This window comes from Plecotus auritus, assembly GCF_963455305.1.
Source record: "Plecotus auritus genome assembly, chromosome: 3".
Taxonomy (NCBI): Eukaryota; Metazoa; Chordata; class Mammalia; order Chiroptera; family Vespertilionidae; genus Plecotus; species Plecotus auritus.
In genome coordinates, this window is record NC_137772.1 from 174,970,576 (window position 1) to 174,983,037 (window position 12,462).

Sequence of the window (12,462 nt, forward strand, 5' to 3'; positions counted from 1 at the left end):
CACATCATTCTTTTTTAAAAATATATTTTTATTGATTTCAGAGAAGAAGGGAGAGGGAGAGAGTGATGGAAACATCAATGATGAGAATCATTGTTTGGCTGCCTCCTGCACGCCCCTACTGGGAATCATGCCGCAACCCAGGCATGTGCCCTTGACTGGAATCAAACCTGGGGCCCTTCAGTCCCCAGGCCGATGCTCTATCCGCTGAGCCAAACCAGCCAGGGCAATCATATCATTCTTCTACTTACAATCTTTTAATAGTTTCTCACTGTGCTTGCAACAAAATTCCTATTGTTAACCTGGTTTAAAAATGCCTTTCACAGTCTGATCCTGATCATCTCATGCCCCTTCCTCCAGCTCATCACCACCTGGCCACACCAATGTTTCCGGCTTTTAGGGCCTCATTTGCTTTTCCAGGATCTCTTTCTCCCATATTTTGGCTGTTTCTCACCATTCAAGTAGACCCTCCTTAGTGAGGCTTTCTCTGACTACTCTTTTGAAGCAAATTCCCCCATCCTAAGCCTCCATTCTTCTCTGTATGGCCCTCCAGTTAATTTTTTCTCACAACAATGCACATTTTACAATGGCTGTTTGCTTATTTATCTCTATCCCCACTATATATTGTAAGCTCCATAACAGTGTCTAAATTTTGGTCATCGGTTTATGTTTAGTGCCTGGTACATAATAGGAGATCCATAACTGCAATACGTCCCCCACTTAATGTAAACAGGCTCTGTGACTTTAAGTAAAGCGACCTATAACCATAAGCTATTGATATAACCAAGAGTTAAGTTCCCATGCATCTCACCAATGTTATAATGAAATCCACTGTTGAACAGAAGAATGCTACTGAAGGACCTGCTGTATTTGCTGCATGAGTGCTAGTCACTCTTAATGCTTCTTACCACACGCAGTTTTTATATTTCAGTGTGGAAGGAAATACACTCAGGTTCCCACGTGCAAAGTACCGAACAGAACTTTAGAAATGTCAACCCTCTTCCATTCCTTTGGTCCCATTTCTATCCCAGAATGGAAACTCTAACATCAAGGAACTAAAAACCATTCGTTTTCTTAAGCTCTCCCTGAGTGTTTTGAAAGTACCGAGGCCCTTGAGCTGGTGATTGCTTTAACTTGGTGTTTTTCAAACAATGATTTCAAAAGCCCTAGGATTTCCTTTCTCTCAGAATTTGGTGAGGCAAGTATGCCAGGTGTGGCGGTGAGTAGGGAAAATACTCTGGAGCTCCCACTCTTGATTAAAACAAAGTAGCTCGACTATTACTTTTACAAAAGAAGTTGCCAGGAAAGCTTCTATTTTAAGAGTTCTGCTGGTGTGTGTGTGTGTGTGTGTGTGTGTGTGTGTGTGTGTGTGTGTGTGTGTGTGTTAAATTACTTTAAATGCAAGTTACAGAAGAAGGAACTTAGAGCCTGGTCTTTGGGGGCCACAGGGCATCAGGAGCCTCTGCTCTGAAGCAAGAGGACAACCACCAACAGAGGGTAAAGCAGAATCCCAGGCCCTAAATCTGCTTTACAAAAGGCTCAGTTCAAGGAGGAGACCAGGACATCAGACTCTCCTAGTTTCACTCTCCTCTGGTCCCACAAATATCCGGAAGCACTATGTTAGCTTCTAGGCACAAGGCTGACCTGTGGGGTAGAGGGTTAAGGAAATGATGACCAAACCTATCTCAGACTGGTAGGAAAGAGATCAGCTTTCATGTCTCTTTCCTCTGTGAATCTTTAGCTGCCTCTTAAACATTTCTCTGGCAGGGCCAGAGCCAATGTGGTTAACATGCCAATTTTCTGCTGCTGCCCAAGGAAGGCCAGAGGCAAGGTCAAGCACACACGTGAAAGCCATCCCACACCTTCATCCCTGTTCTTGTGCCGTTCTCCTCAGATCTGGATGGCGTGAGGAGGAGACGATTCGAGGGCACAGGCAGCCCATCACTTACCCCTTTCCTTCCTTTGAAGTAACCCTACCAGGGTCTGAACAGTGCACTCACCACGGGGCGGGGAATGGGTTTCTGTGGTTTCTTCGAGCCCAGCTTTTTCATGGCATTGTAGTACTTCTTCTGTTCTTCAGTCATGAAGATGTCCTGACCTCCAAAGTAAAGGAGGGAAGAAGAGAAGGAGCAATTACAACCGGTTCTCAAGTGTTCTGGCTTTGGAACCCAAGGTTCAAAATTGAGAACTGAGGGACACTTATCCCCTTTCCTCTCCTGAGGTCAGTTTAGCTAATGGTTGTCTCAGAGTGAGGTAGACCTGGGACAACTACTGTAATTCAAAGGGACACCTGCCTTTGTTTCAGCTTGGGTTTCCTAAGCTCTGCCAGGAAGGAAGGAAACAAACTGTCCAATTACAGACTCTCAGGGAAGGGTTAACCTTGAGAGCAATGGCTTTGAAGACAGTCACATCTCAGAGTTCCTAAATTTTTTTTTTTTTTGGGGGGGCCTGCTTTTTTGACAAAATTCTAGGGAAAAGACATTTTAAAATAAAAGGATTTTCAAGTCCTGGCTAATGGACCATATATTTCTAACAATATTAAAAATATAGACATTCTGATGCAAGAAAACAATTTGGGGAGTTCCTTGGAGTTTGTTGGGATAGACTTGATTTATAAAATAAGTGACAAGTAATCTTTTCAATTTGCTTTGGAAAATTGTTAGCCATCTGGGACACGTAAGGAAGTGAATTTCTCTCAATCCCAATTTGCTAGTAGTAGTACCACCCAGGGATTAATGTGGACAGTTACAAGTCTAGACAATTTCTACTTCTCACTGTAGCTATTCATTTGCTTCCCTTTTCACTCCTGTCACTAGACCCTCTCCTACCCCACTTCCCTCTGGTAGGAGACCAAAACCAGTAAAAGGTCTCAGGAATAAGACTGCTAGTAAATGTGGTAAGCCACACCCTGTGAAATACAGCCCTCAACAGGAAGAGTTGGTTGGGGCTATTGTACAGTGGGGCAAGCACCACAGGGACGTGACAGTATGGATTTTAAAGGAAGAAAGGTGTTCTCTCTCTAGAGATAGGGTCAGAGACATAGAGAGCTACGCCCTCATCTGGGTGGACCTCTGACCACTGGCAATGAGGGGAGGAGACCTATCTTTTTCTTTTGTTGATTGAAGTTATCAATGATGACACCAATGAACAGGTTCAGGGTGAAGAAGGAGCCGAAGATGATGAAGATGACAAAGTAGATGTACATATAGATGTTGTCTTCATACTTAGGCTGCTCATCAGGCTGTCAAAGGACAGGAGAAAAAGGAAGAGAGTCAGCTCCTCACTTGGGGATCAGGTGGGCAATTCTGACCTGCCAAGGCCATCAGCCATAACTGACCACTTGAGCTGCTGAACAAGCTGGGATGGGGGAGCCCTAGATTCTCTGTCTCCTTCACAGTGGAGGCCCTGCCCTCAGAAGACATTATTCCTGCCATGACTTAGGTGGAGAATTATGCAAATGATGAGGTGAGAGGCTGTCTGCTAGGAGCCACACTTATTTCAAAGCAGCACTGAGGAGCAGACAGCTCCACTGGGCAGGCAGCCTGGTCATCTGGAGTCAGCGTAAGAGTGATGACTTAACTGAGAGGAGCAAAGTGTCCTATAATCAATAAAACAAGCAATCAATGTCCCAACCGCCCCCCCCCCCCCCTCTTTCCTGATGAGATCCACCATGCTGCTCCCGTCCTAGCCATCTAGGAAGGTGGTGGTTTCATCAGGTAGATCCTTACCTTTCGGGAATCTACAGCTGCATACATGATGTCCATCCAGCCTTTGAAGGTTGCCTGGCAAACAGAGTCAGTCATTAGACTGTGCCTGTGAGGGGGTGGGGGGGAGCCTAAGCAGGGGTCCAAGAGGCCAGGCTTAGGTTCAGTGAGAACACAAGACAGGGAGACTGAGTGTGGCCTCACGTGGACATGCACCTTTTCTGTTTATTAATACATGTCCCAAGGGAGCTCTGTCTACGTCCCTTAAAATAACATCACAGTTTGGCAGGGAAATATGTTGACAATGGTAACTGGATCAACAGTTTTACAAAAGGTCTTAAAAGTGGGCCTGAGAAGGTTGCCTAAAGCTGGGGGAAACTCATATTCATGAATGAATAGCATGAATCTACTGAGGGTACTTGGAACTTGGAGGAATCATTTTTTAAAAGGTGTTAAACAAGCATTTGGCTCTGGAAAATTCATAGCTGCATTAAAAAATACAACAGAAAACCCAAGTCAGAACTACTCCTTTACCAATACATACATGTATAGCCTACGTAGAGGCAATACTGGCTTCACCCCAGGCAGCCCCTTCCCAATTCTGTTTCTCAATCTAGTATATCTAGCCTGATTTTGCAAACAAATAGGGGTGAACAACACAATTCTCCACGTTTTACTCACATTCTATTTATGTTTTATTTACTTAACCAGATTCTAAGTTTTTTCAGAGTGTAGGCAGCTCTTTATTCGTTTGATGGCTCTAGCAGTGCCAAGCACAGCACCTGGCGTGTGGTGGGGACACTGAGTACAATGTTGGACTGGCTGGTGGATGTGCATTGGTCTCCTGGAGCTGCTCCAATTAAAATTCAATTTGCAGGTCCAATTTCTTGAACTGGGATAGAACAACGAAAGTACTTTGGAGTGAAATGAACTACTGCTCATTCCCTTAACTCTGCCTCCTACTACTAGTTAGCAGTAAGTGCTTAATAGGTAAGACTGCATTGAGAGCTTGGCCTGCATAATCGCATTTAGACACCCAACAACTATATGATGTAGGCAGTTGTAATAGTAACAAAATTCATAATCACAAACACCATTAATTAAGCACTGCTATATGCCAGGCACTGTGGTAAGAAATTTTAGTAAATTATCATGAATCTTCCTGACAACCATACATGGTGTTATTATCCACATTTAATAGAGGAAGAAACTGACTCAGAGAGGTTAGGTGATTTGTCCAAGATGACATATCCAAGAAATGAGTGTGGCTCAAACCTACATCAGTTCGATTCCAAAGCCTAGGAACTTTCATTGCATCACACAATCTTATAAAACATTCCCAAAAACTGTTAAGAGAGGAAGAGGAAGCTAGGCATAGTGGAATGTTACCTGATTACAATACGTCCTTTCTCACTGTGATACACTGAGCCCTTCCTCTGGGGCTGACCTGAGTGGCAGCAACACAGCACGGGCATGTTCTTTCCTTTAACTTGAGTGTAGCTGTTGTGGAGAATTGTTCCCCTCCATCAAACTTTTTTTTGTTTATGCACTCATCTTCATTTTCTCCTTTTTCTTTAACTACACACTTGCACTGGAGAGAGAAGGTGATTGCTCTGCAACTTTATTGTCTTGCAGGAATCTCTATTTGTTGCCGAGCTTCAGAGCAGTGAGAGCTCCTTTGAATGAGGTCTTGGAAGGTCAGAGTACGTGGGGAAAGTGTCTCCCTGGAACTAGTTTGAAAAATGACCCAGTGCTGTGTGACCTATTAAGAATCATCTTGCCCTGACCGGTTTGGCTTAGTGGATAGAACATCGGCCTGGGGACTGAAGGGTCCCAGGTTCAATTCTGGTCAAGGGCATGTACCTGGGTTGTGGACACATCCCCAGTAGAGGATGTGCAGGAGGCAGCTGATCGATGTTTCTAGCTCTCTATCTCTCTCCCTTCCTCTCTGTAAAAAATCAATAAAATATATTTAAAAAAAAAGTATCATCTTGATTTTGGAAGCAGGGTGGAGGGGGGACCAAATAAGATTTCTGCTACCCATCTGGATTTCATAGGACTGAAAAAATAACAATACTCACCACCTGAAGAAGCGCCAGGTATCCTGCACCAACGTTGTCAAAGTTGATCTTCACGTTCTTCCACCTGATTTCTGTATTGTTCCCCTCCATGAGCTTTTCACAATCAGTTTTATTGTTGACAATTTCAATTTCAAATCGTTCTTCAGAAGTCTCATTAAAGCAGTAGTGGTACTTTCCCGCAAACAGGTTAACTCCCATGATGCTGAAAATCAGCCAGAAGATGAGACACACCAGCAGCACATTCATGATGGAGGGGATGGCGCCCACCAAGGCATTCACCACCACCTGCATTGGAAGGGGGAGGTTGCTGAGTGTGGGGAGGAAGTGCGGGCAAACACACTTTTTTTGATTTCCAGGAGGGGAATGACATTGTGTGGCTTGTTCTGACTACAGAAACATTACGTCCCTTTTGAAATTAGGGTAACTGGAGAGATCCAGAAGTAGGACCAAAATTTTCTAAACCTATGAAATATATTTGGAAGAATTCTAATAAATTACATATTTATTTCATCTAACACTAATCCCCTGCCCAAGTTGACCTAGTCTTCTCTCCTAGGTATCGACCTGGACCAAAAACATTATTTTAGTCCAACCTCCCTCTCACAAAACATGCCCCAAGGGAGAATCTGACAGATCTCAAGCTCACAGGTTGCCTTTCCACAGACATTCCCCCTCTGCAAAACAAGTATGACTGTTTAAAAATCAGAGAATCACCCTTAGGATTAGCAGTGAATCAGTCAACGCTACATAAAGTCTCTTTTATGACTATGCAAGGCCAATTATCTTACTTCAGGCAATAGCTGAGCATGCATATTTTGCAGGCTCAAGAAAAAAAAAAAGCTATATTCCCTCTACCAAACAGTATATAATAAAATCTGAACAGATGTGTTTTTCATACACGATTCATTTTTCTTCCTCAGCCTCTTCTTCCTGATTTTGTAGGTTCCTGGATCTAAGTCACCCCTTGCTTGGCAAATGCTGATGTCTCCGCTCAATCCAAAGCTTGACTTGACTCTTCACATAGGATTGGCAAGTTTTTTGGGGGAAAGTTTTGGGTTAGATCACTGCCCTTAAAACCAAAAAGTGGCATATTGTTAAAAATCACTGACTATAGTAGGCTGAGGAATGAAAAAAAAGTAAAGGGGAAAAAAAATCCCCTCAGGAATCTAAGTTTCTGGGTTGTTTTAACTTTGATTTTGCTTCACACTGTACGTGAGAGTAGCTAGACAACACTTCCACTGTGGCAGCAGTTTTTACCTGAGGAGCTCGGAGTGCTTATAAAAATAGCATTTCAGATGGTGAGACACAGGCAAGGCTGGTGTTCATTTCTGCCCTGATTCTTACTTGCTGTTGTCCTAAGTGGGACTGTCAAGGCCCAGAAAAGGGACTCTAAAATGGGAAGAATGCACCTTCCTTTTTCTGGTATTCTAGGAGAATCAATGGAGTTAAAATGAAGACAATGGATTTAAGTCTTCCAACATTTTGTTAGAAGGAGGTGACAACTGTCACCATGACCTTGCAGCTTTTCGGTGCAGAGAGGAGACAGCTCAGGCTGCCAACTAGCACAGCACCCAAAGGGCCAAAAGCACGATGCCCTAGAGGGAACACCAGGGCAGCTCCAGGCTCTAATGTGAGCCTGACTTGGGTTCAGGTTTTCCTTGTATTCCGTTTTTGTCTTAGATTGCATGTCACTCGTTGGAACACATGGCTGAGAAGAGCTGTCTGTTCTGACCTATATAAAAAAGGCAATGATATTCTGCTAAGGAGTCACTCTTCCTTAGATTAAAATATTAGTTTTGTGTTTCTCCAAATCACATAGGAGGGCCTTTAGTCTGAGAGGCAGTTATTTCTTAATTCTTAGACCAAGAAATCTCTTCAAGATCTAACAGCTCTGTCATTCGTATAAAATCATTGTGTTTCAACTGTTTATTACATTGAGCAAGGAAAGCCAGAATATCTGAAACCTGAAAAGTCCTCAGTGCTATTTTGGAGACTGATATTCATACTTATTTACTTGTTACCAAATTTGTCAGGCGGTCAGGTTTGAATTTTACCTCCTCATTCTACAGTTGCTCACCCTCTGGTGGGAGCACCAGAAAGCGACGGAATGTGCCTAAAGAACAGGCACAAGGAGGTGACCCACAACAGGAATAGTCATTTCTCAAACAACAGGAGCAGATTATGCAAAGATTCAAAAGCTCAGGTCTCTGTGACAGCGTTGCAGCAGAGCTTAGGTGAGAGATCACAACCTTCTATTGGATCCTCTCAAGTATGCAACAGGGAAGAAGGCTCTCAAAGATTTGAAACCCAAAAATAGTGTTTTTAAAATCTCAATTCAGAATCAACCTCCTCTAGGAAGTCTTCTATCATAACTCAGTCTAACCTGTCCTACATAGTGTCTTTGGTGTATATGGTGTAATATTAACAGCAGGAAAGAATAATTAGCTAACTGACTAAGTGATCTTTTCACACTTTTATACTCAATGATTGATCACAGAAATCAATACACAAAAGTATTTACTGAGCCTTGTTCTCAGACATGTGTAACATAAAAATCCTATGAAATCCAATGTACTTATAAGATGTAAACATACTTTCATTCATTAATCATAACCAAAGAGAAACTTCTTACCTTAGTTTTATGAATCAAATAGTAAAGAGAGCTGATGAAATTCACTAGTAATTCTTTCTGGCTATAAACAGTAGCTGGTGAGCTGTGATATGTTCAATAGAAGTTGTTTGTGCTCCATGTACAATTGTGCTGAGATGCTCAGCAAACAAAGGGTAAGATGCCATGCTTTGTTATTTTGAACTCTCACGCTCTAGATGGGTTATAAATGCGAATTCAGGTGTCCATGGGTAGTCTCTTAATAAACTGAACCTTCTCTTCTGCTCTCTACTAATTCTCCAGAAATTCATTACTTTAAAAAAATTAGGTATAGAAATATTACTCAAAGCTAGGTTCTAATAATCTATAAAAAGCTACTGTTTTCAGTGAAAGTTTATACTTAGCAATTGATACAAATTTCATATACTTGATGAGAAAATGCCAATGAATATTAAATTTTATAGCATTTTTGTCATCTCTATAATGCCTAGAATATTACTGCTCAATTAAACACTGTAAAATATGTCAAAGAGCTTTTAATATCTGGCAGAGGGAACATGGCTTTAATGGACCACTATGTACTGACAATCAACAAAAATGCATGCATGTTTCATAGCATTACTCTTAAATGCCCTCCAATATTTAACAGCACAGCAACGTTTTAAATGAAGATTACTATGGAGGAGAGAAAAGCAAGGACTACATTAAGTATTACTTTTCCAATAGCATGAATGTTTCAATTTTCTGGTCTTTGGTTTGAGGAAGAAGAGAGGAAGAGACTGAGGTCAGTGTCCGGGACAGGCTAGGGCTACTTGTTCCCTCTCAAGGGGAGCTCTGAGCCTACCTTGGAGCAGCACAGTGACAGTTGAGCCCATCTGCATTGTGAGTATTTGGTTCTTGAAAAGTTCTTAGTTAACGTTTTCTAAGGGAATCTCTCAAGTGTGGGCATGCACAAGAACCCAAAGCGAGGAATTAGGAACATATGCCCCATAGAAAAATACCACATAAAATGATAAATTCAGGCAAATTCAGTATTTTTTCCTTGCAGTTATTCTTCCACAGTATAGGAATGGACCCGAGCCCTGTCCTCCTGCCCAACCAGTGCAGCCGGCTGGAGTCAACCAAACGAGGTGACACTCCTATACCAGAGCTTCCTTAGCTCTACGTTTCTTTACTGTTTGAAATCCTAGCTTTGGGGAGGCTGGGGGAAGGTCAATGGGGGGGGGGGGCGGGAAGGAGATATATGTACTACTATATGTAATACTTTAAACAATAAAAAAAAAAATAAAATAAAATAAAAAAAGAAATCCTAGCTTTGGGTTCATTTGTTCCTGCCCATATTTGAGAAAACCTTGATATACAAGTTCCTCTTTCCAATGCTTTTCCAATAAAACTTTCTAGTGCTCTGAGCATCCATTCTGGACCACAAACGCCCTTGAGAGCTGACAAGGAGAAGTTTGGGGCAGTGGGAACTGGAGTCCAGGAAAGGGGAGAAAGGGAGGGGCTAAAAGGAGGCGGTGTGGCCACCAAAAGGGCTCCAGTGTCCGGATTATTCAAATAATTTCCTCCTGAACAAGCTGGCACCAGCTGATCGGTTTCTGCCACATAAGGAGCATCTATCTAGACTGGGAAAGTTAGTACCAAGTATCAGTTGGGCATTTTTTTCTTAGGCTTTTTTCAGGTAACCAGTCTCATTTTAGGACAGCCAGGATCACTGTTGGGGGATGTAGAGGATCACAGGCTACTGGGCTCGGGTACAATGTTGCAAATAGTCTTTAAGGGATTTATTTTTTTAAATCCTCAGTTTTTTAGTCACCAAAATGAATAACAAACTCTTTAACAATTAGTATGATTTATTTAAAATATTTACCTAACCCCTTCTGAAAAAAGTGGGAACGTGGGGGAGGAGGGAAGAGCATTTTAATCCCAGTTTCAATGACGCCATGGCCACCTAAAATACCAAGTCCTCGGCAATAGCCTCTCTCCCCACATTTAGCCTGAGCATAACAACGACTTTATCACACATTCTGAAATCTCTCCCATCTACGGGAGAAAGACTAAGAATCCCAAGTTTTGTTTTGCTTTTTAAATTAAAATAGATTTATGCTGCTGTGGGACTGACCTTCCTGCAGATGGCTTTGGGTGGGTTGCAGAAAGCTGGTATTTAGTAAACCAAACTGTGACTGTGCTTACAGAAGAAACACAAATTTGTTGCAAAAAGCATTTGTGTGAATAAACTAAAATAATAAAATTCCCAAGTGCCAGTGACATTTTCATCTTTCCATACAACCATGGGTGTCATCATCGAGTAGTTAGTGGCCAGGGTCACAGATGAGGAATGAATGAAGCAGCTCTGTCCTAGTATCTAGTTTCTCCAATTAGCCTGGCTTCATGTGGACTACTGCAACTGTTTAATATTCATTCCTACATTCTGATATTTGCACATTTAAAAACATATCCTCTGGTTTGCTCTCCTGCATGTATTCAACATCTGAATGGAAACGAGTTTTCTTGGTCTCGTTAAGTATAACAGACCTCTCTGATTACCACAGGACAACTATTATCGCCAGAAGCCAGTTGCCCACTTGGTTTTAGGAAATTGACTTTTTAGTGTGTATGTGTGTATGCGCACATGTGTACATACACACACACTTTTTTAAATCAAGAGAAACAGCAAAAAGGCACCTAGAGAGGGAGCCTCATTTCTCAATTGGCAGGGTGACGGCACCTTGCACCTTTTGGATTTGGGTGGAGTGTCACCAAAGCAGGACTAACAGGTGTCAAGAAATTGAAGGAGAACTAGCTGATAATCATGTAGCATCGTACCTGGTTGTCCCTTTGATGGTGTTAGGACAGGGGACCATAGAGCGTGGGCAAAGGGGTAGGGGGTGAGGAGAAAAGCTTTGCTATCAGACAGAGGCTGCCAGTCCTTATGGGACTGGGCTGAGAACAACAAGGTGCAATAAGAGGAATCACAATACAAAGAAAAGCATTTCTTTCCCCAGGGCCAGGCCAAATTCTGCTCCATCCCCATTCCAGGCCTGCCATCATGTCTTCAAGCCCCTTCTCAGCTGCTTTCTGAGTGACGCCAAGGTCACAGTCCCCACCTGGCTGATGGCCCTACACAAGCTCTCCCTACCTGCAGCCTCTGCTTTTCAGGGGGTCTCTGGGTTACAATTCCCCTTCTTTGCACCTGGTGATTCTCCCTATTAAGTCAACAGCCCAGAAAGCTGCCCCAAGTGCTACAGGTAAGCCAGGCCAAATGAGAATAGCCAATGTTCACATGTTCTGCGATGGCATGTTGTTGGGGGTGGGGCCTTTATTAATGTGATGAGGCAGCTTAATGCAACTCTCCTCGCACGGGGCAGGTGCGGGGGAGAGAGTGGAGGATCAAAGAGCAGCTGCATCACAGAGTTGGGGTTTGAATGATCTTTCCACCATGTGATCAGTTCTAGCATGCTTAAACAGTTTCCATGGGCATGCAGAAGGATCAGCGGCTCTTAGTATCTTACCCTCATCCCTTCAAATCGTGATAAGGCTCTTAAGGGTCTCAAAGCTCTTAGGGTCCTAAGGGACTTTATGGCACCTAGTTCCGAGTAGCCCAGGGCATTAGCTACAAGGCTGACTAAAGAGACCTACACGGAAACAGAAGAGAAAAACAAAAACGGAAACAAAACAAAAGGAAAAAGAAAACAGAGGTTCCAGAGTGTTAGAACAAAGCCCCTAGCACTGATCATACAGGGTGGGCCCCCCGGGTAGAGGAAGTGGGTAACACCAGCTGCCTACTTCAACTTGGACTCAAACGACCTGGAAGGAAAGGAGGTTGAGAGGCAGAAGAAAAAACACAAAGGAAAGAGAAAATGGAGAGAGGGCGGTAGACAGACATACAAGTTGGAAAAGGGAAGAGGTTGAAGGGAGCGGGAGAGAATGAGGAAGTTCCATTGGAAGAAGAGGAGCCTGAACAGATGACAAAAACCTTACCCTCGCCCTTTACAGTCTCTGCAGGTCCCAGAAGTTCCCATTAAATTAAGCCAGACAAATTTAATGGTACCTATGGAAAAGAATACAGATA

General features: G+C 42.9%; 1 protein-coding gene across 2 annotated transcripts in view; it reads right to left on the bottom strand.

Annotated features, from left to right (window-relative positions):
- SCN8A (sodium voltage-gated channel alpha subunit 8) overlaps window positions 1-12,462 on the bottom strand; it is a 196,498-nt gene that overhangs the window by 7,621 nt on the left and 176,415 nt on the right. For both annotated transcript variants that reach the window (XM_080662798.1, XM_080662797.1), the window contains exons 21-25: window positions 11,903-12,025; window positions 5,783-6,067; window positions 3,726-3,779; window positions 3,101-3,238; window positions 1,998-2,102 (exon numbers count right to left, since the gene is read on the bottom strand). In XM_080662798.1, coding sequence (XP_080518924.1) covers window positions 1,998-2,102; window positions 3,101-3,238; window positions 3,726-3,779; window positions 5,783-6,067; window positions 11,903-12,025 — 705 coding nt within the window. The remainder of the gene's footprint in view (window positions 1-1,997; window positions 2,103-3,100; window positions 3,239-3,725; window positions 3,780-5,782; window positions 6,068-11,902; window positions 12,026-12,462) is intronic.